Source organism: Microcaecilia unicolor, chromosome 5, assembly GCF_901765095.1.
Source record: "Microcaecilia unicolor chromosome 5, aMicUni1.1, whole genome shotgun sequence".
Taxonomy (NCBI): domain Eukaryota; kingdom Metazoa; phylum Chordata; class Amphibia; order Gymnophiona; family Siphonopidae; genus Microcaecilia; species Microcaecilia unicolor.
Window position 1 is genome coordinate 219,327,770 of NC_044035.1, and position 16,722 is coordinate 219,344,491.

A 16,722-nucleotide genomic window follows, 5' to 3' on the forward strand; every position below is an offset into this window, starting at 1 on the left:
GACCAAAATTTCAAGATTTGGACGTCCCTGACTGTATTATCGAAACGAAAAATGGACGTCCATCTTGTTTCGATAATACAGGCTTCCCCGCCCCTCTATCGGGATGTTTTGTGAGGACGTCCTCAACAAAACTTGGACGTCCCTTTCGATTATGCCCCTCCATGTGTGTAATTCCCTCAACTGATGCTGTGTGCTCCTGCCTCCCACTTTGGTGATGTTAGCTCAAGGGAAAGCCAATGGACGGCTTCTCTTGCGCCCTGTGTAGCCTAATACAGCTTACTATGGCCCTGGCTTTTAGAGTAGATGATGGGGAGCATTCCTGCATGGGCTGTCGTGGATAACCTCACCCAAGAGTAAGAATATTCATCCTATTTGTCCTTGGAAAACACCTGCTACAGGTGAGTAAATTTGTCTTTTTAGAATAGCGAAATCTTGAAATGACCTTTTGAATTCTGCCTTGTAGGGCATTGAAATGAGTTTTGCTTGATTCCTTATGTGTTTTTTAAAAAATAATTAATAAATCATACCAATCTTCTGGCTTTTTCTAATACCAGTATTCTTTTGGAAAACAGAAGTCATATTAGTTATTCTAGATGTACCATTACATTTTAATTTTCTTTCCTATAGATGCAAGTAATAAATGATTTAAAAACTGAAGACGATACAAACTGCCCAGGAACTGATGCTGAGGGACTCAGCTCAATGCCTTTGGAATCGCAGAATCCAATGGATGCAGACAAGCAGGCAATTTACAGGTAATTTTGATACATTTTAAATGGCAGAATGGTTTGTAGAGGAGAAGGGAAACAAGTATTTTGAAGAAAAGTAGTAGTAAACTTAAGGTTGCGACTGAACTACTTTACTGATAATGCTGACCATTTGAGGACTAGATAAAACAAACTACACTGAGAAAAGATATTTTCACGTTTCAACCTCTTCCCCTCTTGAGCAATGAATAGAAATGCATCTTGGCTTTAGAGAAGCCAAACAAGAGTTGCTATTCTCCATATACTTCGTCATGTCAGCATTAGAGCTTGTATTTTAATCTGGCTATTCTCCCTCAATATGAAGGAAGCTTACAACCCCATAGATTTATTTATTTATTACATTTGTACTCCGTGCTTTCCCACTCAAAGCAGGTTCAATACGGCTTACGTAGTAATTGGGATTACAAAGTATTGGTGGAGAGAAATACGTTAACATAGTAACATAGTAGATGACGGCAGAAAAAGACCTGCACGGTCCACCCAGTCTGCCCAACAAGATAAACTCACATGTGCCATTTTTTGTGTATACCTTACCTTGATTTGTACCTGTCTTTTTCAGGGCACAGACCGTATAAGTCTGCCCAGCACTATCCCCGCCTCCCAACCACCAGCCCCGCCTCCCACCACCAGCTCTGGCACAGACCGTATAAGTCTGCCCAGCACTATCCCTGCCTCCCAACCACCCGCCGCTCCTCCCACCACCGGCTCTGGCAAAGACCGTATAAGTCTGCCCAGCACTATCCCCACCTTCTAATCACCAATTGAGTATTATCGGAGTAATAAAAGAAATAGGAATGTAGAAATGCAGGGATGAGGGGAGTAGAAGTATGAGCAAGGATATACACACACGTCACAGAAAATATCTCAGATTTGTAATAGAAAAGCAGTATTGCAGTGCATCTACCCAGATTGGGATGCACATTTCCCTATCTGTGTGATTGGCTGGTCAAAAGCACATCTCAAGAAGGTGTCAGAGAATCAGTGAGCAAAAACTATTATCCCAAGTCATAGAAGCTCTGCTAAACATGACTGAAATGAAAGCCTTTCCCATACAAGAAGAGATTATCAATTTGGTGATGAGCTTGAGGTTTTGTCAAATAATTGCAGAAGCTCAAAAGCTCATAGAGGAACCCAGGAAGCACCATAGCAACACAGTAAATGATGGCAGAGAGAGACAATGGGCCTATTCAGTCTGCCTAGTGAAGATATTTCTACTGGTTTTCTATGTCTTGGAAGATGAACATCTGAAGTCCCATCTGCTACATACCAAAATCACTTTCCCCAGCATTATTTTTCATTTGACCTTCCATACTACCCTGTAATGGCAAAAGGAAGCAAGTGCTTCAGTAAAAATAGGTACTTGCTTCCTTTTGCCATTGCAGGGCAGCATAATTGTACTCCACACATGTCCCAAATATGTACAAAATCTGTCTCGGTGCTGACCACCTCCATTTCCACTGTAAGCCATTCAGTCATTGTCATCTTTCTCTTTGATTCTTACAAGATCAATACTTAACCCTGTGCCTATGTCACCTTCCATGTTTTTATACCAAGTTTTATAATAATCCACACAGCTACCAAAATTAGGTTATTGTCCAGAACAGATGTTTTCCTTATGTGCAATTTATGTTTTGGTTTTAACCATGATCAGATTTTGTAGGCTACCCAGCTTCTTGGAAGTCCAGTGCAACTGTACCTCTTGTTCTCCGGGGACAAGCAAGCATAGTATTTTCACATGTGGGTGACGCCATCCACGGAGCCTGGTGCAGATACTGCCACAGTGCATTGTCACCTTAAAACTTAAGTGTGCAGGTGCCTTCCTACCCAATTCTCGAGTGTGGGACCAGCAGTCTAGCGTTTTCTGTGGAGCTGAGAGGTTGGGTTTCTAATCTCTCCTCAGCGCATCAGACTTTTCCTTTTTGGTGCCTTCACTTTTCGGGATATTTTTTCTCATATTTTTCTTGTTTTCTTTATTAATTTGTTCAATATATTGATTTTTCCAATTATTTTTCATTTTCCTTCTTTTGACTGGGGAGCACTGACCATTTTCGAGTATGGACTACTTGAGCTTTCCAGGCCATTGAGCCTTTTGACCTCGTGTCAGCTGTTTTTCCTTCCATGTCAATGAGGGTGCCGAGTGGCTTTAAGAAGTGTAAATGCAGTAAGACCATTTCAGGCACAGACCCCCATAACTGTGTGCTCAGTGCTTAAGTCTGGACATACAGTGTGTGGCCTCTGTCTGCGCATGCAGACGAGGACACTTAAGCCCACAGAGTCCAGTGTGAAAAACTTTTTGATTCTGCATTGGCATAGAGCATTCTCCGAGGACAAGCAGGCTGCTTCTTCTCACATGTGGGTTGGCGTCCACGGTGTCCCCAGGAATGGAGATTTTCCAGCAAAATCTTCAAACTTTTGCGACAGCTGGTAGAGCGTGGCACTGTGCATGCGCGGCCATCTTCCCGCCTGCGCACGTCTGTTCCCGCCTCAGTTTTTTCTTTTCCGCGGTGGAGAGTGGCTGTTTTCGGTCTCTCTCCCTTAGGTCCCAGGAAAAACTAAACTTAGGCGTCTTTCACTGGCGTTTATCGCTTTCTTTTTTGTTTTAGGTCGTCTTTTTTTCTTGTTTTTCTTTTCCAGTTAAAAAAAAAAATCCTTTTTTTTCTAGTCTCTTGCCCTGGTAAGTTTCCTTTCGATTTTTGTTGCGGCCTTCTTTGGCCGCCCATCCGCGGTTCTCCTTTTTTGTGCCCTTCGTTGGCACGATCAAGCCGTTTGACTTTGCCGCCGCGATTTTTCCGCTGATGTCCTCGAAGCCTCCCAGCGGCTTCAAAAAGTGTGCTCGGTGCCAGCGGTCTATCGAGCACTGACCCGCAGTCCTGGTGCATCCATTGCCTTGGGCCCGACCATCGCCCAGACGCTTGTAAGTTGTGTCTGAGTTTAAAGAAGTGGACACAGGTGTCGAGAAGAGCTCTTCGGGACCGTCTATTTTGGAGCTTCGACTGATTCCTCGGCGTCGACATCGACAGTGGTACCGAGGTCGGCGGCGTCGATTTCGGCACTGAGGATGGCATCGACATCGGGAGCGCAGGTAATGGCTGTCCAAACTTCACCTTTAGCTGGGAGCAGTGAGCCGTCGGGTGGGTCTCCACCTGTCTCAAAGGCTCCTGCTGGGCAGGCCCAACGGGACTGACCGATGTCGGACCCGACCCCGAGGAGGCATGTGGATTCCATGTCCTCGTCGATACCGAGGAGTACCAATGACGTGCTTTGAGCGAAGGCGAAGAAGCATTGGCACCAGTCTCCTTCGAGGCACAGTACCGGGAGCTCTGGGGCATCGAAGGATTCAGCACCCGGAAAGTGTCGACGCCGGGAGGAGCGCTCACCCTCCATACAAGAGGTATCGGTACGTCGTTCTTCGGACAGCCCGGTACCGCCTCCCAGGCCTCCACAGATTCTGACATCTACTCCTGTGCCAGCCCCACGGCCTTCCTCGACAGCGACTCTCAATGAGAGCATCCAAGCCATTGTTCCAGGCCTTCTGGAAGGGCTGCTCCGTCCGCCTGCTTCGGCACCGGGGGTGCTTGCGCCCTCGGTGCCATCGTTGGAAGCGGCTGCTGGCTCCGTGCCCGTGGTGAGATCCCCGTCGCCGGTACCGCTTGCGGCATCAGCCTCGGCTGCCACCCAGGTTGACTCCCCGTCGACGTCGTTGGAGGAAAACTTCATCGCCGCCGGCATGGGAGTTGACTTCTTGGCATCGCCATCGAGGACATGGTTCCTCGGCATAGAGACGGACCCGGTTTCGGACTGCAGTTCGAGAACTATTGTCCGATACCGAGGAGGATGCCTCCTGGGATGAAGGAGAAGATCCCAGATATTTCTCTTCTGAGGAGTCTTGTGGTCTTCCCTCTGATCCCACCCCTTCACCTGAGAGAAAGCTTTCTCCGCCGGAGAGCCTCTCCTTCTCGTCATTTGTCCGGGAAATGTCTGTGGGCTTTCCCTTCCCGGTGGTAACTGAGAACGAGCCCAGGACTGAGATGCTCGAGGTCCTGGACTATCCTTCGCCACCTAAGGAGTCATCCTCTGCCCCTCTGCATAATGTCCTTAAGGAGATATTGCTCAGGAATTGGATGAAACCATTATCTAATCCCACCATCCCCAAGAAAGTGGAGTCCCAGTATCGGATCCATGGAGAACCTGAGTTGATGAGTTCGCTGTTACCTCACGACTCTGCGGTTGTGGATTCCACTCTCAAGAGAGCCAGAAGTACTAGGGATTTCGCCTCGGCGCCCCCGGGCCGAGAAGCTAGGACTTTGGACTCTTTTGGGAGGAAGGCCTACCAGTCCTCTATGCTCGTGTCCAAAATACAGTCTTACCAGCTCTACATGAGCATTCACATGCGGAACAATGTTAAGCAACTGGCGGACTTGGTGGATAACCTCCCTCCAGAGCAAGCCAGGCCTTTTCAGGAGGTGGTCAGGCGTGTGGCAAATTCCTGTCCAGGGGTGTTTATGACACTTTTGATGTTGCATCCAGGTCCGCTGCTCAAGATATAGTGATGTGCAGACTCTCATGGCTGCGTGCCTCTGACCTGGACAATCGGACCCAGCAGCGGCTTGCGGATGTTCCTTGCGGGCGGGATAATATTTTTGGTGAGAAGGTCGAGCAGGTGGTAGAGCAGCTCCACCAGCGGGAAACCGCCCTCGACAAACTCTCCCACCGTGCGCCTTCAGCATCTACCTCAACAGGTAGACGTTTTTTCAGGGGAAGGAGGAGTGCTCCCTATGCTTACAATAAGCATAGGTACAATCCACCGTCCTAACAGCCTTCTCAGGCTCAGCCCCAGCGCACTATTTTGCGTCAACAACGTGCGCCCAGACAGGCCCCTGCAGCTCCCCAGCAAAAGCAAGGGGTGGGCTTTTGACTGGATCCAGCTGAGCATAGCCGCTATCAGAGTACCTGTGCCGGACGATCTACCGGTCGGGGGGGGGGGGGGGGGGAGTTAAAGTTTTTTCACCAAAGGTGGCCTCTCATAACCGGCCAGTGTGTTCTTCAAATAGTCCGGTTAGGGTACTCCCTCAATTTGATCTCCAGACCTCCAAATTGTCCACCGGGAGCTCAGTCCTTCAGCTCCCAGCACAGGCAGGTACTTGCAGAGGAACTTACCGCCCTACTCAGCGCCAGTGCGGTCGAGCCCGTTCCACCAGGGCAAGAAGGGCTGGGATTCTATTCCAGGTACTTCCTTGTGCAAAAGAAAATGGGGGATTCGTCCCATCCTAGACCTGAGGGCCCTGAACAAATATCTGGTCCGAGAAAAGTTCAGGGTAGTTTCCCTGGGCACCCTTTTTCCCATGATTCAGGAAAGTGATTGGCTATGCTCTCTGGACTTAAAGGATGCTTATACACACATCCCGATACTTCCCGCTCACAGGAAGTATCTTCGATTTCATCTGGGAACACAGCATTTTCAGTATTGTGTGCTACCCTTTGGTCTCGTGTCTGCGCCCAGGGTCTTTACAAAATGCCTGGCAGTGGTTGCAGCGTCGCTATGCAGACTGGGAGTGCATGTGTTCCCTTACCTCGACGATTGGCTGGTAAAGAACATCTCGGAGGCAGGAGCTCTACAGTCCATGCAGATGACTCTCACACTCCTGGAGCTACTCGGGTTTGTTATAAATTACCCAAAGTCCCATCTCCTTCCAGTTCAACAACTAGAATTCATAGGAGCTCTGCTGGATTGTCGGACGGCTCGGGCCTACCTTCCTGAGGCGAGGGCAAACAATCTTCTGTCCCTGGTTTCCTGGGCCCGAGCGTCTCAGCAGATCACAGCTCGGCAGATGTTGAGACTTCTGGGTCACATGGCCTCCACTGTTCATGTGATTCCCATGGCACGCCTTCACATGAGATCTGCTCAATGGACCCTAGCTTCCCAGTGGTATCAGGCTGCAGGGAATCTAGAGGATGTGAACCACCTGTCCACCGACTTTCACAATTCCCTTCAGTGGTGGATAATTCGGTCCAATTTGACCTTGGGACGTCCCTTCCAAATTCCTCAGCCTCAAAAAGTGCTGACCATGGATGCATCTCTCCTGGGGTGGGGCGCTCATGTAGATGGTCTCCATATGCAGGGAGCTTGGTCCCTCCAGGAATCAGGTCTTCAGATCAATCTCCTGGAGTTGCAAGCGATCTGGAATGCTCTAAAGGCTTTCAGAGATCGGCTGTCCAACCAAATTATTCAAATTTAGACAGACAACCAGATTGCCATGTACTAAGTCAACAAGCAGGGGGGCACCGGATCTCGCCCCCTGTTTTGGGAAGCCATTCAGATGTGGCTTTGGGCTTGCCGTCATGGCACGATTCTCCAGGCCACGTATCTGGCAGATGTAAACAACAGTCTGGCCGACAGATTGAGCAGGATAATGCAACCTCACGAGTGGTCGCTCAACTTGGGCGTAGTTCACAAGATCTTCCGAGCGTGGGGCACCCCCTCGGTGGATCTTTTTGCCACTCAGATCAATCACAAGATCCCTCAGTTCTATTCTAGGCTTCAGGCCCACGACAGGCTAGCATCAGATGCCTTTCTTCTCCATTGAGCCTTCTGTATGCATATCCTCCCATACCTCTGGTGGGGAAGACTTTGCTGAAACTCAAGCAAGATCGCGGAACCATGATTCTGATTGCGCCCTTTTGGCCGCATCATATTTGGTTCCCTCTACTTCTGGAGTTGTCCTCCGAAGAACCGTGGAGATTGGAGTGTTTTCCAACCCTCATCACTCAGAACGAGGGGGCGCTTCTGCATCCCAACCTTCAGGCTCTGGCTCTCACGGCCTGGATGTTGAGAGTATAGACCGCCTCCTTGGGTCTTTCTGAGGGTGTCTCCCGACTCTTGCTTGCTTCCAGAAGACATTCCACGAAGAGGTGTTATTCTTTTAAATGGAGGAGGTTTGCCATCTGGTGTGACAGTAAGGCCCTAGACCCTCGCTCTTGTCCTACACAGACCCTGCTTGAATACCTTCTACACTTATCAGAGTCTGGTCTCAAGACCAACACCGTAAGGGTCCATCTGTGTGCAATTAGTACTTTTCATCATTGTGTAGACGGTAAGCCTATCTCTGGACAGCCTTTGGTTGTTCGATTCATGAGAGGTTTGCTTTTGACAAAGCCCCCTGTCAAACCTCCACCAGTGTCATTGGATCTCAACGTCGTCCTCATCCAGCTGATGAACCCTCCTTTTGAGCCACTGGATTCCTGCCATCTGAAGTACTTGACCTGGAAGGTCATTTTCTTGGTGGCTCTTCAGCTCGTAGAGTCAGTGAGCTTCAAGCCTTGGTAGCCCATGCTGCTTATACTAAATTTCATCATAACAGAGTAGTCCTCCGTATGCACCCTAAGTTCTTGCCGAAGGTGGTGTCGGAGTTCCATCTTAACCAGTCAATTGTCTTGCCAACATTCTTTCCCTGTCCTCATACCCGCCCTGCTGATCGTCAGTTGCATACATTGGACTGCAAGAGAGCATTGGCCTTCTATGTGGAGCGGACAAGCTCCTTCAGACAGTCCACCCAAATGTTTGTTTCTTTTGATCCCAATAGTAGGGGAGTTGCAACATTTCCAGTTGGCTAGCAGATTGCATTTCCTTCACTTACGCCCAGGCTGGGCTGAATCTTGAGGGTCATGTCACAGCTCATAGTGTTAGAGCCATGGCAGCGTCAGTGGCCCACTTGAAGTCAGCCACTATTGAAGAGATTTGCAAGGCTGCGACGTGGTCATCAGTCCACACATTCATTTCCATAGCGTCCCCAGATCAATCCAGAGACTTGTGGGTTATGCCCTTCCTCTAGCAGGTTAGATAGAGAGAACTCAGAAGTTTGCTACAATAGAGCATGTGCAGCCAGCCTCACTTCAGTATTCTTTCTATCTAGCAGGTAGAAGAGAGCATAAAGTGCAGCTCTGTGGCCTGAGGCTCCTATCTCGTTCCCTCGGGTGTGTTGAGCTTTCTATGAGGTTGAGGTGCTGGAGCACATTCTGGGATACACCTGGTGGTGCCAGGTCCCTTCCCTTCTCCCCCTGTCAGCCTACTTAATTTCTGTTGAGGATTTTGGCTGTATTCCTCTCCTGTCTCTTAAAAAAAAAAAAAAAAAGAACCAGACGGAACGATTCTCCTGTCTAGCCTCATTTTGGCTTGCTTGGCGCTTGGAACAATTCTCCGTTCAGATTAATTGGAACGTGAGCAGGGCTGGGACTGCGGAGAACGTAAGGCTTTTGGGGCTATGTCCGTTCCGTCGGAGTCCGTTAAGCGTGGCTCGCGCTGCGGGGCACGGTGGCACGTCGCTTGCCTGCGAGTCTTGTTCTGCGACGGTAGTGAGTCCTAGTACGGCTCAGGGGATTGCGTGTTGGGCACCACAGTGCCAGAAGGGATCGTTTCTCGCTTGGTGGGAAAGTCTGTGACTGGAACGGTTGATCTGCCGGCGCCATTTTCTCTCTAGCGCCGCGGTCTCAGGATGCGGCGGCGAGATCTGCTGGGGCTCCCTCCGACAGAGAAGGCTCGATTTCTCTCCCGGAAAAGGCTGTTATGGGGGCATTTTCCCTGGAGTTTGTGCTCTTTTGCTCAAAGCGTTTTTATTGCGCTCTGAGGGAGAGGATCAGGAGGCGGCCATTTTCGAGGCTCTGCTGCCTCGGGCTCTGAGTTCGTACAGAAGCCGCCCAAGACGGCCCGGTTGGGCTTAAGGGGCCGGTAGAGTGGAGGAGTAGCATAATGGTTAGAGCAGCAGGCTTTGAAACTGGCTGTAGGGCATCTCAGACCTCCTTGGGTTCCGGTGGTGCCGGATTAGAATTTGAACCTGGTCCTTAGGGCGTTTCAGTGGTCTCCTTTTGAGCCCCTGAGTAAAGATCTTGAATGTTTTCAAGTTGAAGACTCTGTTTCTTGTGGCAATGGCTTCAGCCATGCGGGTGTCTGAGCTTCAGGCCCTTTCATGCAGAGCCCCCTTTCTCAGTTTTTTCGGAGGCGGGAGTGACAATTCGAAGGGTGCCGTCCTTGGTTACTAAGGTAGTCACGCGTTTTCACGTTAACCAGGGAGTGGTATTGCCATCCATCCTTCAAGCAAGAGGATTTCCCTCACAATTTTCGAGCTGTACGGGGTTTAGATGTTAGGAGACCTCTGATGTGTTATTTGGAGGCGACTAATTCGTTTCGAAAGTCAGATCATCTTTTTGTGCTGTTCGCAGGTCATAAGAAAGCGAACATGACCTCTAAGCGAACATGATCAGTGGATTAGGGAGGCTATTGCGTCGCCTTACCTGTTGTTGGGGGAGTCTTTCCCTATTCACATTCGGGCACTCTACAAGAGGGTTCAGGCCACTTCTTTTGTGGAGTGTCGGCTGGTGTCGTTGGAGGACATTTGTTAAGGGTGACATGGTCATCTTGGCATTCCTTTGTTAAGCATTTCCTTCTTGATGCTGTTGTGCGTCGAGAGGCGCTTGTTGGCGGCCGGAGTGGGCCGGTCCCACCCTTGATGAGGATTGCTTTGGTACATCCCACAAGTCTCTGGATTGATCTGGAGATGCTATGGAAGTTGAAATTATGTCTTACCTGATAATTTTCTTTCCATTAGTCCCTCAGATCAATCCAGAGCCCCTCCCTGGGATTCACATTCGTAATCTCTGATCGGATTCAGTATATTTCAGTCGGTTCTGTTCACGTTCCTTTGTCTCTGGACGGGTAAGGCTGTTAGTGTGTGTTTATATTTACATTTCTAAGTTATAGCAGCTCGGAGAGTTTCTTCCAAGTTTATGCTGCTTTTGCAGAGACAGGAGAGTGTTCTATGTTTCTTACTGCTTTGGTATCGTTATACCGAAGTGAGGCTGGCTGCACATGCTCTATTGTAGCAAACTTCTGAGTTCTCTCCATCTAACCTGCTAGAGGAGGGGCATAACCCACAAGTCTCTGGATTGATCTGAGGGACTAATGGAAAGAAAATTATCAGGTAAGACATAATTTTACCATCTCATTACTGCCTTCAGCAGAATTCCCGACGCGACAGTCGGTTTGGGCAGTCGGTGCTGAAGAATCTGTTTGGGATCTAGAATCCAACTCCACCCCCTAGGCCCATTTTTGTTCTGTTCCAGGCTGTACTCTCAGTTAGTTGTTACTTCGTAGGTCAATCTCAGTTATGTCCTCACCATTGCGAAGTCCAGTTGACCTTCTTTGTTGTTTTGAGTGAGCCTGGGGGCTAGGAATACCCCACATGTCAGAACAAGCAGCCTGCTTGTCCTCGGAGAAAGCGAAGATACTTACCTGTAGCAGGTATTCTCCGAGGACAGCAGGCTGATTGTTCTCACCAACCCGCCCTCCTCCCCTTTGGAGTTGTTGTTTTATGTTTTATTTGCTTTTCATTTAACTGAGGCGGGGGCGGAAAGATGTATGCGCAGTGCGTCCATGCGCTCTACCGGCTGTCGCAAAGATTTGAAGATTTTGCTGGAAAATCTCCGTTCCTGGGGCCACCGTGGACACCGACCTACATGTGAGAACAATCAGCCTGCTGTCCTTGGAGAATACCTGCTACAGGTAAGTATCTTCGCTTTTCAGAAGATTAGGCTTTAGACATGGAACCTGCATCAACTTTGGGTACACCAACACAACATCGGGAATGTACGACATTGGACTCGGTGTTGAGACTGCATAAGGAATCTACGTCCTCCTCATCGATGCCATGTGCATTGAGGGCCTGCAGCGTAAAAAAACCTAAGAAGCGTCACCATCGTTCTCCCTCCAGGCACTCTGCCAACACCTCCCCTGCATCGACATTCTCAGTGCACGGGAAGCATCCATGCCACAGTGATAACTCACAGTGATAACTCTTCTTCTCTACAACTTATTTCTTAGCGAGAGCCTCTGAGGTCCTCAAGATCTTCTACGCCTGCTCGTGCTGTACCTCAGGCATCCCTTTCTTAGCCGGCACCAACACCTACTCTACAGAAGGAAATGTGGGCTGTTCTCAAACAGGAGCTATCAGGGCTACTGCATATTCAGTCTATTCAGGCTTACAGGGTGCTTGCGCCAGGCTCAACCCAGCCCGTAGATACATTGGAGAGACAGTCACAGGAGAGGTCCTGAACACCGGCTTGGCATCGACTGTCGGGGGCACCAGGAACCCAACCGATGCATGCGTTCACGTCAGTAGAGGAACTTTCTACAGCATCGGAGACTCGTCTGCCTTGATGCACTTCAATGCACAGCCAATGCCCTAGTCAACACTCTCTTCCACGTACTTCCCAAGAGGAGTATTTTGAAGAGTCAGTCTCGGACGTGTCCTGGGTGACAAAACAGGACCCACAATGTACAGGATACAGAAATGCACTTGGTTTGAAAAAACACACTTACTCCATCATTCCTTAGTTGTGGAATCTGCTTTGAAGCGTACTCGTAGTGCAAGATCTCATGCTATTGCTCCTTCAGGCAGTGAAGCTAGAACATTAGACTCTTTTGGCAAGAGAACACTTCAAGCCTGTATGCTAAGAAACCACATATTAGATTATCAACTTAATTTCATAGTTTACTTAAAGTCTCTAATACAGAGTACTGTCTCCTTTGCAGACTTCCTTCCTGCTGAAAAAGCTGATGAGTTCCTCAAAGATTCACCAGAAGCTTTTAGATTGTTGCAAATAAGGTAGGCCTTTTTTTTCCTTTGATGTCTCTTCTTGCATTTCCGCCTTGGGAATATGAGATGTCTTTCCTGGCTCAGATTTTCTGACCTTGAAGCTGCCATCCAGGAGCATCTGGCAGATGTCCCTTGTTGAGGAGATAACTTATTCGGGGACAAAGACGAGGAAGTAGCCGGCCTAATAAAAAAAGCAGTCTACTGGTAGGAGGCAAATTAATCCTCTTTCAGCAGAGGGCACCACTTATAACCTCAGACTGATGGGTGCTATGAATTATCCAGCATGGTTATGCTCTTCATTGAGGGGGGAAAAAAACTTCCCGACCATCCACTGAGAGAGTCTGCATTTCAACTCCCTCCAGAAGATAGTACTTCAAGAGGAGCTCTCAGCCCTCCTCCAGCAGAATGCAATAGAACCAGTTCCTCCACAGAAGAGGGTCGAGGGTTTTAATCCAGGTACTTTCTCATTTCAAAAAAGACAGGGGGAGTGCAACAAATTCCTACTCACTTCTCCCCATGATCCAACTCAACGATTGGCTTTGCTCTCTATATCTAAATAGGCATACACTCACATACTTATTCTCACGGTCCACAAGAGGTTCCTGTTCTTCTGCTGTGGGACTCTGCATTATCATTACAAGGTCTTACTGTTCGGCTTGCACAAAATGTCTGATAGTGGTAACTGCAATGTTACACAAGTGGGGTATACACATCTTCTCCGAGGGCAAACAGGCTGATATTCTCATGTGTGGGTGATGTCACGTCGGCCCCGGAGTATTTTTAGCTAAAAATTGCCAGAAGTTTCTTCTGGAGCGTGCCACCGCGCATTGCGCTCGCACTGCGCATGCGTGCGCACGATTTCCTGCCCACCGCGTGGTCACGCTCCTCAGTGTTTTCCTTTCCGCGTCTGAGGAGACACGGAGTTTCTGTTTCAGGGCTTCGCGTTTCCTGGCCTCCGGAGTGGAAGTTTCTTTTGTACTTCTTCGTGAACTTTGTTTTTCCCTCGTCGAGGGTGTCTTTCAAAAAAAAAAAAACCAGAGAGTTTTCCTTTAGTTTCCAGTTTTTTTGTCCTATTTCATAAGTTTCCTTTATTTTTCGTTGCGACCGTTCTTAGATCTCTCGATCGGGATTTTTTCCTTGTTTTGTGTCTGTTTTTCTGACACAATCGCGTCCTTTGATTTCGCGGAGGCTATTTTTCCCGTAATGTAATCAAAGACGTCCAGCGGCTTCAAACCTTGTGCCCGCTGCAACCAGACCATCTCTGGCACTGATCCGCACTCCTGGTGCCTTCAGTGCCTTGGGCCCGACCATCTTCAGGAGAGCTGTAAGTTGTGCCTAAAAATGAAAAAACGCACTCAGCTCTCTCGAGAGGCCCAGAGAGAAAAGCTTTTTGGGTCCGGTACCTTGGCGTCGACGTCGACTTTGGTACCGTCGATGTCGAGGGCAGCATTGGCATCGGGAGAAGCACCGTCATCATTCTCCTTCTCGACACAGTACCGGGAGCTCCGGGTCGTTGAAGCATTCAGCACCCGAGAAGTGTCGACACTGAGAGGATCGCTCTCCCTCTGTGATGGAGGTGTCGACACGACGGTTGTCTGGCAGCCCGGTACCGGCTCCCCAGCCTCTGCAGATTCTGTCTCCGAAGCCCACACCGGCACCGGAGCCTTCCTCGACAACTTCTCTAGATGAGCGCATCAAGGCTATTTTTCCTGGTTTTATGGAAGCGGTGCTGCACCATTTGCGTCCGGCACCAGAGGTTGCCTCATGATTCTGCGGTGGTGGATTCCACTCTCAGAAGGGCCAAGAGTTCTAGGAATTTCGCCTCGGCACCCCCGGGGCGGGAGCATAGAACCTTGGACTCTTTTGGGAGAAAGGCGTATCAGGCTGGCATACTTGCATCCAAAATCCAATCGTACCAGCTCTTTACGAGCATTCATTTGCGGAACTCAGTGAGGCAGCTTGAGAGCTTTGTTGACGTGCTCCCGCCGGAGCAGGCCGAGCCTTTTCGTCAAGTGGTCAGGCAGCAGAAGGTGTGTCGCAAATTCCTGTCCAGGGGCATTTACGATACTTGCGATGTGACATCCAGATTTTCTGCTATGGGTATAGTGATGCGCAGACTCTCATGGCTGCGTGCCTCTAACCTGGAGGAAAGGACTCAGCAGAAGATTGCGGATATCCGTTGCTGGGGGGGATCATCTTTTTGGAGAGACGGTTGAAGAGTTGATTGATCATCTCAATCAGCGTTATAATGCTATGGATTCTCTCTCCCGCCGGGCGCCTTCTGCATCTACTTCCTCATCTAGGAAGTTTTTTAAAGGGAAGAGAAGTGCTTACTACGCTTCTAGGGGCTGTAGGTACACACCTGCTTCTCGACAGCTGGTTCAGGCTCTGCCACAGCGCGCTTGTTCTCGTCAACAGCGTGCTCCGAAGCAGGCTCCTGCAGCTCCCCAGCAAAAACCAGGGACTGGTTTTTGACTGGCTCCAGTTGAGCATAGCCGCTGTCAAAGTGTCCGTGCCGGACGATCTGCCTGTCGGAGAGGTTACAATTTTTTCACCAAAGGTGGCCTCTTGTAACCTCCGACAGGTGGGTTCTTCAAATAGTCCGGTTAGGATACACCCTAAATCAGGAATCCAAACCTCCAAATTGCCCACGGAGAGCTCAGTCCTTCAACTCTCAGCACAGGCAAGTACTCGCAGAGGAACTCCCCGCCCTTCTCAGCGCCAATGCAGTCGAGCCCGTTACACCAGGGCAAGAAGGGCTGGGATTCTATTCCAGGTACTTCCTTGTGGAAAAGAAAACAGGAGGGATGCGTCCCTTCCTAGACCTAAGGGGCTTGAACAAATATCTAGTTCGAGAAAAGTTCAGGATGCTTTCCCTGGGCACCCTTCTTCCCATGATTTAGGAAAATGATTGACTATGCTCTCTGGACTTAAAGGATGCCTATACACACATCTCGATACTCCCAACTCACAGGAAGTATCTTCGGTTTCGGTTGGGATCTCAGCACTTTCAGTACTGTGTACTGCCCTTTGACCTCGCATCTGCGCCCAGGGTCTTCACAAAGTGCCTGGCAGTTGTCGCAGCATCACTACACAGACTGGGAGTGCATGTGTTCTCTTATGTCGATGATTGGCTGGTAAAGAGCACCTCGGAGGCAGGAGCTCTACAGTCCCTGAGGATGACTATTCGACTGCTAGAGCTTGATGACTATTCGACTGCTAGAGCTTCTGGGGTTTGTAATCAATTATCCCAAGTCCCACCTTGTCCTGGTTCAGAAATTGGAGTTCATTGGAGCTCTGTTGGACACAAGGACATCTCGAGCTTATCTTCCCCATCTCGATACTTCCAGCTCACAGGCAGTATCTGCTGTTTCGGCTGGGAACGCAGCACTTTCTGCTGGCTTTTGGCTTGGTGTCTGCGCCCAGGGTATTTACCAAGTGCCTGGCAGTTGTTGCAGCATCACTACGCAGACTGGGAGTGCATGTGCTCCCTTATCTCAACAATTGGCTGGTGAAGAGCACCTCCCAGGCAGGAGCGTTACAGTCCATGCGAATGACTATTCAAATGCTGGAGCTACTAGAGTTTGTAATCAATTACCCAAAGTCCCATCTCCGCCCAGTTCAAAAATTGGAATTCATAGGGGCTCTGTTGTGCACAAAGACAGCTTGTGCCTATCTTCCCGAGCCAAGAGCAGACAACCTTCTGTCTCTGGTCTCCAGGGTTCAAGCGTCTCAGCAGATCACAGCTCGGCAGATGTTGAGACTTCTGGGGCATGTGGCTTCCACAGTTCATGTAACTCCCATGGCACGTCTACACATGAGATCAGCTCAGTGGACCCTAGCTTCCCAGTGGTATTGAGCTACGGGGGATCTAGAGGATGTAATCCAGCTGTCCACCGACTTTCGGAATTCCCTTCAGTGGTGGACAATTCGATCCAATCTGGTTTTGGGGCGCCCATTCCAAATTCCTCAGCCACAAAAAGTGCTGACGACGGATGCATCCCTCCTAGGGTGGGGAGCGCATGTAGATGGGCTTCATACTCAAGGAGCTTGGTCCCTTCAGGAAAAGCATCTTTAGATCAACCTCCTGTAGTTGCGAGCGATCTGGAACGCTCTAAAGGCTTTCAGAGATCGCTTATCCATCCAAATTATTCTAATTCAAACAATCAGGTTGCGATGTACTACCTCAACAAGCAAGGGGGCACCGGATCTCGCCCTCTGTGTCAGGAAGCCGTGCAGATGTGGCTTTGGGCTCGCCAACACGGCATGCTTCTCCAAGCCATTTATCTAGCCGGCGTAAACAACAGTCT

General features: G+C 49.4%; 1 protein-coding gene across 1 annotated transcript in view; it reads left to right on the plus strand.

The window, feature by feature from the left end:
* Window positions 1–16,722, plus strand: part of PKNOX1 (PBX/knotted 1 homeobox 1) — a 591,440-nt gene that overhangs the window by 114,165 nt on the left and 460,553 nt on the right. The window contains exon 3 of the mRNA XM_030203790.1: window positions 628–755. Coding sequence (XP_030059650.1) covers window positions 628–755 — 128 coding nt within the window. The remainder of the gene's footprint in view (window positions 1–627; window positions 756–16,722) is intronic.